At 37.5% G+C, this 13,710-nt stretch overlaps 1 protein-coding gene across 1 annotated transcript; it reads right to left on the bottom strand.

Moving 5' to 3' along the window:
- Positions 1-399: 399 nt before the first annotated feature.
- Positions 400-8,205, bottom strand: setd6 (SET domain containing 6, protein lysine methyltransferase). Its single transcript, XM_022683778.2, has 9 exons — positions 8,033-8,205; positions 7,705-7,788; positions 7,441-7,585; positions 7,195-7,336; positions 6,888-7,082; positions 3,928-4,048; positions 3,447-3,627; positions 3,178-3,320; positions 400-2,132 (listed from the first exon to the last, which is right to left on the bottom strand). The coding sequence occupies exons 1-9, from the start codon at positions 8,057-8,059 to the stop codon at positions 1,809-1,811; spliced, it is 1,362 nt and encodes a 453-aa protein (XP_022539499.1). The 5' UTR covers positions 8,060-8,205; the 3' UTR covers positions 400-1,808.
- Positions 8,206-13,710: the final 5,505 nt, after the last annotated feature.

The following is a 13,710-nucleotide window of genomic DNA, read 5'->3' as shown; positions in this document are numbered from 1 at the left end:
CTTCTGCAGTTCTATAATTACTGACTGTAGTCCATTTATTTCTCTGCATTCAGTGCCAGTCAAAGGTTTGGACACCTTTTCTTATTCAGTGGGTTTTCTTTTATGTATTTCCAACATTGTAAATTTAATATTGAACACATTAAAGATGTACAGGAACATGGGAAAATATTTTGTATGAAAAAAAAGTGTAAAACAAACCAGAATGTTTACTCACATTTTATCTTTGAGTACAGATCTGCACAATCTTGGTCTTTTAATCTCAGTGAGGGAGAGTCACCTGGAATAGTTTTCTCAGTGTCTTGAAGGATTGAGTTCCTGGAGGTGCTGAACAATAGTTGCTGCTTTTCCTTCACGCTGTGAAGCTCCAGCTCATTCCAAATAAATCACTTTACTACAAAATTCCTTTTAATATTAATTTTACATTTTGAACCAGTTTTAAAACACCAACAGAAATATACACCAAAACACTCTGCATGACTTTCACATCTTAGTGATGTAAGTATGCAGAAATTACACTCAAAATGATTGGCATTTCCCATTAAGCTATGTGGATCAAGCAGGATTTTTCAGTTCAGATTTGGAAGCAGGGTAATAAAGTACAGGTAAAAAAGGATTTTACCTGCTAGAGGAAGTCTTAAATAAACTCTGAAATGGTTCATTTTTATGGTGATCTGGCTTTAATTTGACCCAACGGTCAAATATACTATTTTAATTCTAACTAAACTGCTAAAGAAGTAGAGAAAAAAAAAGAAAAAAGGGGAGGGAACTCAGGGAAAATTGGGCTGGAGTTCTGAACTGCGTGCTTGAAGAAGCGTGCAGTTATATCCCCCCCTTTTTATTTAATGAGAAGTGGAAGAGTAGATAAAGGGGGTTGTTGGGGAGGAGGTGGGTTGCGAACTTTCGTCACGAGACGTAGTTAGTTAGGGCAGGTATTTATAGGGCGGTTGATTGATACGGGGTGGAGTTAGAACGTTAGAACGAGTTCAGGCATTGTCCTTCTCCCAAACTTTTATTACATAACATCATTTAGAGAACGTTCTTGCATCAATTATTGGTGCGTTTAGGTTTGTGCATGTGTGAAAACAAACCAAATCAGGGGGAAAACAAACTAAACTGATCTGAATCAGAGAAATAAACTACAGGTGTGAAAATACTCAGTCTCATATAAAGGCACCTCGCTCGGATTCTACACTGGGCCAAAGTCATCAGGTAATACTTTGCAATGTGAAGTTCTTTACTGAAAACACTGAAGTCCAGAATTGGGTGTTGGTTTAGTTATAATTAGTTTACACTTCATGACTTTTTGAGTTGTTAGATTATTGCACTACATGTTCACACTACACATCTGTTTGTGCTGTAATCACAAGTCTGTCAGTTGTTGTGGCTTTCACACTACACCACTGACTGCTGACACAGCGCCCCAAATTGCACAAGTTTAAAATCTTAGGAAATTGCACGAGAACATGTTTGCTCTCCAAAAACAAGCAAGAACTTAGCCCTATTGGATGGAGGTTGTCACTGCTCTTAATTCAAAGACACTGCCAGGTCTAGATATTAAACCGGCTTGATTTTTGCTAGGTGTCTGTGGCTTGTCAGCGATGGCTCTGTGAACATCTTTCCACACCTCACACTACACAACTGAGCATGCTCTGAGTGATTGTCCATTTACCTCTGAGCACAAGTTTGTGTGTCCAATCTAATAGAAACAAAACAGACAAAAGAAAAATAGGCTACTGGACAACCAGGCTAAAAATCACGTATTGTGAACTGGACATTAGAAATAAAGCCGCGGTGCACCAAGCTGTGCTCTACTGGATGAGCTGCTGCAGATCGTGGAGGATGCTCTTCTGTCCTAGTCTCACGTGCAGAGCTTTGCTCTCTCTGGGCCCAAGTTTGGCGAGAGATCCCGGTTCTTCCAGCAGCCTGCGATCGGACTCCATATCCTGGGAAAACTGGTTCATTGTGAAGCCTGCAGCAGCGTGCAGCAGCCTCTTCCACTGTGGAGCCAGAGCTGGCAGTCCCTCAAAGCTTAAAGCTTCAGCCATTTTAGATTCATCATCATCACCGTCATCTTCCTCCCAACCTTCATTCTCCTGGAACTCTTTAAAGTCCTCTTTGCTCATGCACAAGACCTATAAAAAGAAACAACACAAATGTCGTTTTCATATAAGAACTTATATGAAAATCAGGTCCTGGATCTGGTGGACAGAACCTCTCTCTAAATTGACATACTTCATGTTAAAGTACTGTAGGAAATCAGGGCTGGAATGTGCAAAATACTAAAAGTACCTGTGTTTAGTACAGTCGGTTTACACAACACAAACACTGCAGGATCTACTAAAGCCTGAGTTGACTGATAAATTACTCTGATGATCAGTTATACTGAACTGTTAAAGAACTCTTAAAATATGACTAAAAAAAAGTCTCCACCTGGATGTAAGTAAGTAAATGATGTAGGGTTGGATGATGCTGCAGTTGGTCTGCAGGTTTAGGTTCAGCAACAGTATGTGCTGAAAGAATGAGGTCAGCTGACTACCTGAATGTACTGAATATAGACCAGGTTATTCCATCAATGGATTTATTCTTCCCTGATGGTACGACCATATTCCAAGATGACAATGGGGCTGGAATTGTGAATGAGATCATCATTTTCACACATGGATTGAGAGAGAGTTCACCACAGAGTCCAGACCTTAACCTCATTGAGAATCTTTGGGATGTGCTGGATGGAGAAGAGCTGCTTTGTGCAGCGGTCAGACTCTAAAACACTTTTTCTATTTTCTTTTCTAATCTGAACGTTGGGACAAGGTTAATAAAACTTTTTTTTTATATATATATATATATATAAAACTGAGATTATGTGATCTGCATCACATAGTCTTTCCTAACAATGACTGTAAACAAGCTATGGCCTTAACAAGCTACTTAAGCACCGAGACCTTGGTAATAATTTACTAATAATTCATTAATTAAAAGAAAATTGCCATGCAGTAACAGCAATGGCTAGTGTTATGTAAAATTATAATGTAGGATTCTTTATTCTTTACTGTAGTAGATAAATTCAGTCATAAACTCTTTTCTCAATTGTTCTGCACACTGAAACAGTATTGTTTCCATAAAGTGCAATAAACTGCTCAAGGACTCTTTTTTATAAGATGATAAATGTCAGTCTGATACCTTCAGAGATGTGTAGAGTTCTGTGTCTGTTAGTGAACCGTTCTTCCCGAAAACAAAGACACCTTTCTCCCCGACCATCTCCATCTCACACAGAACGCTCCACTTCTCCACCACCAGACGATGCTCTGCCTCACTCTGCGTTACTACGGGAGCAAAAACAAGTACTCAGGTGATTTTACAGCAAAGCAAACTATATTCTCAATTACATATAGCGTTTTTAAAAATAAAATTGTATTCTTTCTACAGGATAAAACAGCGTTCAGGCTCACCTTGAACAGCTGCTTTATACAGACTGGACATCTGTATGTCTGCCGCGTCGTTGCTGTTGGTGGAAAAGGGCTCGGTGAAGCCGTACATGTGCAGAAGCTGCCAGTTGGCCATCTGACCGTACGTGTTAAAGATCTCCTCACCCTTCTTGATCTGCCGCACTGCTACCATTTTTAAATTGTCCTAAATAAATAAAAAAAAATGTATATATAAAGTGTATTAAGGCTGGGTGATATTGTAAAAAAAATACTTTACAATAAGCTTATGATTCCTGTATTTTTTTTTACTAAAAATCACACAGAATTTAAGGGGTTTCTGACAGAAGCAATTAAAGATGTATAATCTTGATTATCCCATAAAATAAAAAATAAAAAATTGCATAAAAACAAACAAAAAAATACATTTAAATCTCCCAACCTTTATATATATATATATATATATATGCTATGATTTAGGGCCTGCCTGTGTGTGAATAAGGCGTACCGGTGTGTACTCTAAATTGGCATTGTGGTTGGACACATGGTTCAGCATGTCTGCCATTGGCACCATCATTGGAGGGTTGGGATCTTCATCCTCCTCATCATCTTCAAGAGGCTCCTGGAAGCTGAAAAGAAAGAGTGGGAGTAGTATGTAATGTCTACACTAGACATTGGCCAATCCAATACTCAGGTCTGTCTGTCTGTCTGTCTGTCTGTCTCTCACAGTGTGAGGACAATTTGAATCATCTGTGTTTCTTTTCTTGCCATAATATGGATTAGAGTATTACTCAAATAGAGTCATTTAATTTAATTGAGGTATTAAATCTATAATGCAGAACATTAAAAACAATATATATATATATATATATATATATATATATATATATATATATATATATATATATATATATATATATATTAGGGCTGTGACGATAATTTTATTACCGCAATACCGCGGTTATGGGACGTCACCGCGGTGATGAGCTCATTACCGTCATTACCGCATTTTTTTATGGCTGTCAAATCTGATTGACTGCGTTTTGAGCGGTAGTAAAATGCTCCATATAAGCACAACTGTGGTGAATTCAGTATTAATATGTCAAGTGTAAGTCCTACACTATAGGGCTGTGCAATATATCAAATATATTTTGATCGCGATAGATATTGGTGTCAAACGATCTCAAAATTCATAATATCGAATATAAATTTTTTTGTCATTTATCTGTGCTGCCGCTGCACTGGCGCGGCAGCGAATGGGTTAAGCAAAACGCGGTGCGTGGTACTCATTGAGGTCCTGCTCACTTCGTCTCCATTGAGGCTGCTGAAGAGAGTGAAGATTAGCAGCACTAATATTGGCTCGGAAATGGAAGCTACAGGGCAGGCTCAGTAAGTTGAGAAAAAAGGAAGAAAAAGACTCAGAACAGAAGAGAATCATCTGCAAGATTTGCCGGAAAGTGGTGTCTGCACCTCTCGCCAACACATCAAACTAATTCACCCACCTCAAGGTAAACCATAGAGCCATGTAAGGTGTTCCGTGGTCACATTTTGAGAAAGTAAAATATATTAATTCATTGTCTGGCTGCTGGCTGTTCTGCGTGAGCACCGCGGAGAACGCGCGGCATTGCGCCTCAGTCTTGGTAAAAATAGTAAGGTTGGTTGAAGTGTAGTTCAAACAGCAAAGCAATGATATAAAACTATAACCACCATCTTTACTGAAATGTTGTTATCTGACCAAGTCTGAGGTAAAATGCGCTGCGCCTTGTCTCTTTCACAGCACGCGGAACTGAGTTCAGAACCGCTACAAATATAACCATATGAAACTCAGTTCAGATAAATAAACTTCAGATGAGTAAGGACACGTAAAGTGAAACAAAAATTGTCAAACATAAAGGACAGGTTTCTATTATTTTAAAATGGAACTAATGTCTTTTTTTTGGTCGGTTGTCTCTTGCGAGCCGATTTCTTAACGTCACGACATTTTAATCAACATATTATATGACGCGGGTCCCGTCAGGATATCTTGCGGCACAGACAGAACTGAATTGTTATTGGCGGGAACAGGAGTTTAATCAATCCAGAGGATGTGGGAGCACATTAATAAATAGTTAAGAAAATTGTAATAATCACGCAGTGATTCTCATGCACGCAACAAAAAAAACCCTAAGCACAAAAAAGGAGCGGAGAATGGACCGACACGCGCACACACACACCGATTTTTTTTTTTGTAATGTGGTAAGAAACGTGACCGCGCGCGGTTTTAATAAATATTTTTTTTTAATTTTAAGCACTAAATGTAATTTATTAAATTTATTTAGGACCGCGGGGCAGGTGCGGCAAAACTGTGTATGTGGCGGGCTGATGCGGGATTAAAAGAAGGATTTTTTTTGCGGAACGGTAACGGGACAAAAAAGAAATGATGTCTGAATTAATTTCCTCCAATCGAATATAATTTAACATGGTTTAAGAATATAAAATAATTTATAAACAAACGAAATATTTAATATTGAGCTAATAGCCCAAGTGCAAAAATACAAAATCTGTAATACTCTGCACTGCACAATTCAAACGAAATAGCCGTAACGCAGCTGCGCTCCTGCCCTGCGATGCAGCCGAAGCCTGGGCAGCAGCAGAAATTCTGGGGTGAAAACTACATAACTACACAACATAAGGATACATAATGCACTCCAAATATTCAGGAGGGAAGTGAAATAAATGATACTGTACAGATATAATCTGTATCTAGTAGATATTTAATGAGAAATAAGAAGAGTGTGAATAAAAAAAAAACAGACGCCTATCACAGACTTCTTGAGCCTTGAGCCCGAACGGCCCGAGGAAAGGGGTGAGAAATATATTTTTTTCGGGGCCGGGGGTCAGTGGAAAATTTTGCTGTGGATTAATTCGTCTTTTTTTTTTAAACGAATATTAGAATATTCGCTACCAATTACTGCCGAATATCCTGAGCTCAAAACCGCTATTCGGGCCAGCCCTAAAATAGATCTATGGATGGAGAAGGGGGAGGCGGACAAGCTCCTCCTTCAAAAAGTCTGCACGGAAAAAGACAGGTTAGCTGTACAATGACGAATTATACAGGCAGCATATGTTCACTTGTTATGCTGTATTTATGGTTTATGTAGAAGTTGTATGTAGGCTGTATGGTTTGAAGAATAAAGATTTGTTACCAATAAATTTGCGGTGTTTTTTTTTTTTTTTTTGGGGGGGGGGGGGGGGGGGGGGGGTTGGGGTCTCGCGGTTAACCGCAATATCGCGGTGATGCGTTAGTTTTTTACCGCGGTTATAAAAAATCAATACCGCCCCAGCCCTAATATATATATATATATATATATATACATAAATACATATACACATCTACGCTACAAGTTATTATTATTGAACTACATTAAGTAAATTACTTTCCTGTGTGATCTCTAATATATTCTACAGATCAGTCTATGGTGTTCTCACCTGTAGGCCATGACAAAAGCCACCAGACACTGATAAAGCTCCACAGTGTGGCGCTCAGGGTCCCACAGCTCCGGATGGGAGCGCATGAAAGGCAGAACAGTGTCATTATACTCTGTCTGGATGTTGGTCAGGTCTGTGTCCACTGCCTCGGGGATACCTGTCCCCTTCAGAAGCCGCTCTCTCTCCTCCTTAGACCTGCATAACAAACACAGTTCATTAGAAGTTGCAGAATAATCAATTATTAAGAAAGTAGGAACAAAACCTAGATATTAATAAGATAAGTACATGCCAATTCAAGACCCTTTACCAAAACATGGGATGATCCAGCTTCTTAAAGTCAGTCCACAGAGACAGGTAGGGCCTCCAGTGTGAGTCTGGACAGGTGTACTCGTACATCAGAGCAAGCAGGAGAGGAACCCAGCCTGAGGAGCTCTCCAAACACTCTTTTCCTGGTAGTGAAAGAGATTCAGAACCAACAAATCTCTCTTTAGACACTCTGATCACTGAACACGAGTGAAACAAGAGTAAAACAAGAGTTCATAGGCTGTTCTACCTTCTTCAAGAACCTTTTTGGTTTTGGAAGTGCCCTGATGCAGGAGGGCCTGTCTGGGGATGGAGAAAAGGACATGGCCCTCTTCTATGTCATCTTTAGCCAGCATGCCGTACTCTGCTACTGTGCCTTCTTTACTTAAATAGACCTGGTGTAAATAACAAAACAGTCCAGGTAAAAATTCCAAAGATCATCTGATCATCTTTAACAATAATTCAGGACACCAAATCCATGCAAATAGATGTATTACAAGGTGGTTTAACTTACCTTGTTGCTCAGTGTCAGATTCACTTTATCACACCACAGTAAGAAGTTCTGCAGAGGCTGATCATCCTCCTCACTGCTCTCCCTCTGAAATCAAATCACATCTTGTTTTAATGGTAAAGTTTGCAAGAAAAAGAAACATCGTGATTAACTGCAACACAGTACATGTGAATTCAAATACGGTAAAAAAAAAAAAAAAAAAAAAGGCAAAAGTTTTACTCATAGCTGATATATCAAATCAAAATTCCTACCAGGGAAAATCAATTACAGAGATGTAGATTCTCTGTTTTTCAGTGGAGGTAAAAGCTACAATAATATTAACTGACCTTACCTTTGGTCTCTTCGCTTCTGTGGCCATTCCGCTAGATTAAAAATGATAAATAAAGCAGGTAAATGGGGATTAAACCTGTGCTACAGGTTGTGTGTAGTTCAGACTGAGTTCAGATCAGTGGTGTTTACTGAGAGAATCCGCAGCACTCCATGTGGGATTCACAGCCGCGCGCTGATTACGTATTTATGTAGCGACCTAACTGATACTTCAAAATAAAAGTTCGTGATAATGCCCAACAAAAATTAAAGACGTAAAATACAGAAACAAACTATGTGGTTAAAAAAATAATGAAAAAAGAGAGAAAGAAAGAATGTTATATAGAGTATGTCTTTCTCTAATTATACAATTCATTATATAATATTATTATGAATAAAAGGGAATTCGAAATAATACAAATAATTACAAATGTTAATTAAAAGACACAAAGAAAGAAAGAAAGAAAGAAAGAAAAAAGAACGAACGAAAGATAGAAAAATAATAGGAAAGAACACGAGATTAAATATTTAAAAAATGTAAATATTTTTTCATGTGAAAGAAAGTAAATATTTAAATAATTCAAAGGTTCCTTAAAATATGTAAAAAAAAGAAAGAAAGAAAAAAAGAAATTAGGATTTAATATGATTTTTTTCCCCCGTTGAGCTCCAGGAAGTAAGCAGGTTCTCAATATACCGGCTCTGTCTCTACCACCCCACCAGGGGGCGCTGCCGAATAAGTCTGAAATGCATATGAAGCAAAATCATCGTTTATAAATTGTTATTATATTATATTTATATGATTTCTTATAATATATAAAATGTTCTACTCAAAGATTTTCTCTATACTGATATTGAGCATTTTTAGTGTAGGTTTAAGATTCTCATAATAATTTCTTGGTATTTCAACCATTGCTGAACTTCTGAAACTAACTGAATTCTTCTGAACTTTGTTCAACTTTGCTAAACTTGGCAGTTACCCAATATCTCACAAGTCATAGTTTTGCATATAAACATGGCCTTCAATCAAGAACTCATATTTTAGAAGTGTTTCTACAATTCTATATTTGCACTTATTTGGTTATATAACCTTTTTATTCAGTTCTAAATTTTATAATGACCAAAAAAGAAAACTATTCATGGTGTCCTCGAAACAGGACATTCATAAATTGATGTCAGAGTTGAAGTCAGATAAACTCAACTCAACTCTGGTACTAGCTGGCCAGGTTCCAGCACAAGATGGCCAAAATACACCTGATTAAAACAGCACTATGTGTAATTAGGTAGTAGCATGTGTTTAGGAAGTGAAACAGTCTGTTCTGAACTTTTCTGAACTCTGATAAACTCTGTTGAACTCTGACACATTTTAAATGTCTTACTACAGTTGTCACAGTTCTATATAACCATATACTAGCATATATATATACGGTGGCCGAGAAAGCCCAACACAGTGCAAATTGAAAAGCGCTGCAAAAGCATAAAACACATCCATCAAAATTACAACACAGGCGCAGCAACTAGAAAAACGCGCTGCAAATACAACCACAACACAACGGAAGTGAGTCACAACACAACGGAATTTTCCCGGGGGACCTTAAAAGATGCTGTACCAGCTAAGCTGCGTCTTTAGTAACGTCTCGGACTTCACTATGTGTATAAAGGACAATAAGTGGCAAACAAGGCGTTTTGTGAAGCAGAACTTTTAATAATATGCACACAACCGTGGTAATCACAGGTAATAAACATAACTTACTTTTCAGAAGCTTGTTTGCCACTTATTGTCCTTTGTACACAGCTGGTACAGCATCTTTTAAGGTCCCCCGGGAAAATTCTGTTGTGTTGTGACTCACTTCCATTGTGTTGTGGTTCTATTTGCATCGCGTTTTTCTTTTTGCAGCGCGTTTTTCTATTTGCTGCGCGTTTTTCTATTTGCTGCGCCTGTGTTGTAATTTTGATGGATGTGTTTTGTGCTTTTGCAGTGCTTTTCAATTTGCACTGCGTTGGGCTTTCTCGGCCACTGTATATATGAGTACTAACAATGCCAGATAATGATTTAAAACACATATATAAATAAATTTTAGACCTAATAAATACAAATAATTTGTTTTTTATTGTGTCTGACAATGTTAACAAAAACAAACTAATAACTGGAAAAATGCCTGTTTTATGCTGAACAGCCAAGCCTTACTGATAAATCTTCAGATTTGTAATTTATCTAACGTTTTTCAAAATTAAAACCTTTTTTTTATCCAAATTCGCAAGAATCTGTGCTTTTCAAGTGTTACAAATCTGTATTTGCTCTATCTTGGTTGTCACAGGCCTTCCATTATATGAGAATTTTGCAGATTTTACCAAAGTTGTTACAGTTCTATATATAGCCATTAAAGTTATTAGTTATGTTATTATGTAGTCTGTTTATTTTCGAAGGGAAATCACATCTGTTGAACTTCTATGAACTCTTCTAAACTCTGCTGAACTCTTCTAAACTCATTATTGGTGTCACATTAGTTGTTACAGTTTTATATATATATAGCCACTGCCTTGAGACTTAAGAACCCATTTTTAGAAGTTTTTTAGCATTTGTTGTATATTTAATAACCTGTTTATTCAGTTCTGACCTCCATGATGTTGAATAAAATGATATCAGGGTTGAAGTCAACTGTACGTCAGCTCAACTCTGATCCTAGCTGGCTTAGAATCAAATACAGGATGCCCCAAACACATCTCATAAATATAGTAGTAGTAAGTGTGTTTATATAGGCAAATTACGTCTGCTGAACTCTTCTAAACTCTTCTGACCCCCTCCAAACTCTTCTAAACTCTTCTGAACTCTTCTAAACTCTTCTGACCCCCTCCAAACTCTTCTAAACTCTTCTGAACTCTTCTAAACTCTGATGATCTCTGTCTATATTAAAAAAGGTATTGCAGATATTGAATCACATGCCTTCAATTATATATTATTTCAAAGTTATACAGTATACATATATTCACTGCATTTAGAGTTAAGAACCTATTTAGGAAGGGTCCCATTTAAGAAGTTTGTTTAAATTTGCTGTATGCTTTATAACCTGTTTATTCAGATCATATTTTTGGTGACCATCAAAAGAAAACAATCTATGGTGTCATCCTAACAGGACATTTATAAACTGGTATAAGCGATGAAGATAACTCAACATCAACTCAACTCTGATCCTAGCTGGCTTAGAATCAAGTACAGGATGCCCCAAACACATCTGATGAACATAGAAGTATGTGTTTTTATGTACTAGGTGTGTTTATATAGGGAAATTACCAACTGAACTTGTCTGAACTCTTCTAAACTTTTCTGACCCCCTCCAAACTCTTCTGAACTCTTCTGACCCCTTCCAAACTTTGCTAAACTTCTCTGAACTTGTCTGACCTCTATCCATATTGAAGATATATTGCAGATATTGAATCTCTTTATGATCATTGGTGTCACAGGCCCTCCATTATATGATGTTTTAGCAGATATTGCCAAAGTTATTACAGTTCTATATATAGCCACTGCTTTTACTTAAGAACACCTTTAAAAAGGTCCCATTTTGTCTCTAAAAGTGTCTCTAAAAAGTTTTTTTTTTTATTTACTGCATGTTTTATAACCTGTTTAGTTCTGACTTTCTTGGTGACTATCTAAAAAAAAATAATTCATGGTGTCCACAAAAAAGGACATTTCTAAATTGATATCAGGGTTGAAGGCAACTGTATATCAGCTTAACTCTGATCCTAGCTGGCTCAGAATTCAGGAGATTTGCCATCCCAATCACACCTGATTAAAACAGTAGCATGTGTGATTAGGTTGTAGTATGTTTTTAAGAAGGGAAATCACCTCTGCTGAACTTCTCTGAACTCTTCTAAACTCATCTGAACCCTTTCAAACTCTGCTGAATTCTGAACTCTATTCATATTGAAGATGTATTGCAGATAATAAATCTCTTTATGATCATTAGTGTCACAGGCCTTCCATTATATGAGGTTTGGAATCAACGTGTCCCACCCAATATTAGAAAGAGGTAGATTTGTCAGAAAAAAACAGAAATTGTTTTAAAATAAACTTCTATTTTGAAAGCGCGCTGAAATCTTGTTCCCCTATCCTACCCCTTGTTTTGTGCAAGGTATAAACAGTGCTTTTGCTAATATTGACCCCCCAAGCAGGTAGAGAGGAAGTGACGGTTTATATAGGGAGGATAGTGGGAGAAGTTAACATAAGAGAACGGTTTACCGTACACTTCAGTATTCCATACAGCTGACCTTTTCCCGTAATTTAAACAATAACCTACTTTATTATGAACTATTGTTATGTGTGAATATAGTCTGGGGTCATTGTCAATCATTCCTCTCTCCATCAAAACAGGTCAGTGACCATCCACGTTGTGTTTTCTCTTGAAATCCCCGTAGGTAGGGAGTAACCACTCTCATCGCCCGAAAACGGGTGGGTGGGGAAGGGTTAACAACTCTGAGGCTAGGGGGTGGGGAAAACTTTATCGGGTAGTTCACGTAAGGTTTTATCCACTTTTAACATCACATTTCACCCAAGATGCAACACTAAACTAACAGCATCCGTTGTAATTTTTGATTGAGGAATTAATAATCATAGTTTATAACTTACTTTAAAAACGAGCTAACTCCAGCTCCACTTCATCTCTCATAGACACCTGAGATTTTGTGATCTTTTGATCTTTAACTGATTTTTTTCCATTCATAGACAACTTTTCATATCCATTTGACAAACACTTTACTAAGCTTCTATGTAAGTCTAAGCTCATATGTTAAAGGTGGTGAAGTTTTGCAGAATACAGCCACCACGAGCAGAAATCTGAGGTGTACGGAACACCGTCGCCTGTTTGTTGGCAGGTGTACGGAATACTGATGCACAATGGTGACAGGACTGAGGGCAGTTTTTGGGGGTTTTCTTTAAAACTGTTGGTCCAAAAGTAACCAATCAAAATTTATTTTGGTTGGTAGGTAGATATTCCATAGTTTACCCAATTACTGCAGCCTATTTGAACTTGGGTATTTTCGTCATATCCATTAAAACGCGGAAAATACAGAAACTGTGAACGGAATAAATAAAGTACCTGTACACTTTTTTTTTTTAGTTCTCAGTGCCTCTTTTTTTAAACGTCAGGGCCCTCAGAACTGTACTTATGAAGTGTGGAGCTACTTTAAGTTTGTGAATGGTGTAAAAATAGCCATGTCTTTTCATGTGTAATGCTATGCCCCTATCGCTAGCATTGTAAGCCTGTTGGAAGCATTGGTTAAAAGTGCTGTATTTTGGAACGCTGGGGGAGAACGGAAGTGGAGTATTGGACAATAGGTTGTAGTTGTTACCATGTTTAACTACACCCTAAGTCTATTTCACCTCAGATTTCTCCTTTCAAAGTTCATGTTTTAAAGCAAATTTTGTTCCCTGAAATATTAAGACAAATGACATAAATATTTTTTTTTTATTTGCACCAAGTAGGGAGTGGTGTTGATAGCTTTTGTTGCTTAGTGATAAAAAAAAAGACCCGATTATAATACAGTTGCCAACCACTCAGTACGTCCAATAGGTCCACATATATCAGTATAATTTTTTTTTTGTTCAGCAATTAACAGATAGAGCTACACAGGGAGCTCTCTCTGGTCACATCATCAATCATGCATCAGTGTTTTGTACCTTTACACCGGTCGGCTGGCAGTGGGAGG

The sequence above is a fragment of the Astyanax mexicanus genome, chromosome 10, assembly GCF_023375975.1.
Source record: "Astyanax mexicanus isolate ESR-SI-001 chromosome 10, AstMex3_surface, whole genome shotgun sequence".
NCBI lineage: Eukaryota > Metazoa > Chordata > Actinopteri > Characiformes > Acestrorhamphidae > Astyanax > Astyanax mexicanus.
Note: the sequence above shows the minus strand (reverse complement) of the source record. Positions and strands in the feature narration are given on the sequence as shown.

Excerpts from the sequence above, each read along its gene's own strand:
- setd6 (XM_022683778.2), bottom strand. The coding sequence starts at position 8,059 with ATGGCCACAGAAGCGAAGAGACCAAAG. Across the intron at positions 7,586-7,704 it reads ATCTGACACTGAGCAACAAG|GTCTATTTAAGTAAAGAAGG; the intron begins GTAAGTTAAACC and ends TATTTACACCAG. Across the intron at positions 3,321-3,446 it reads GTATAAAGCAGCTGTTCAAG|TAACGCAGAGTGAGGCAGAG; the intron begins GTGAGCCTGAAC and ends TTGCTCCCGTAG.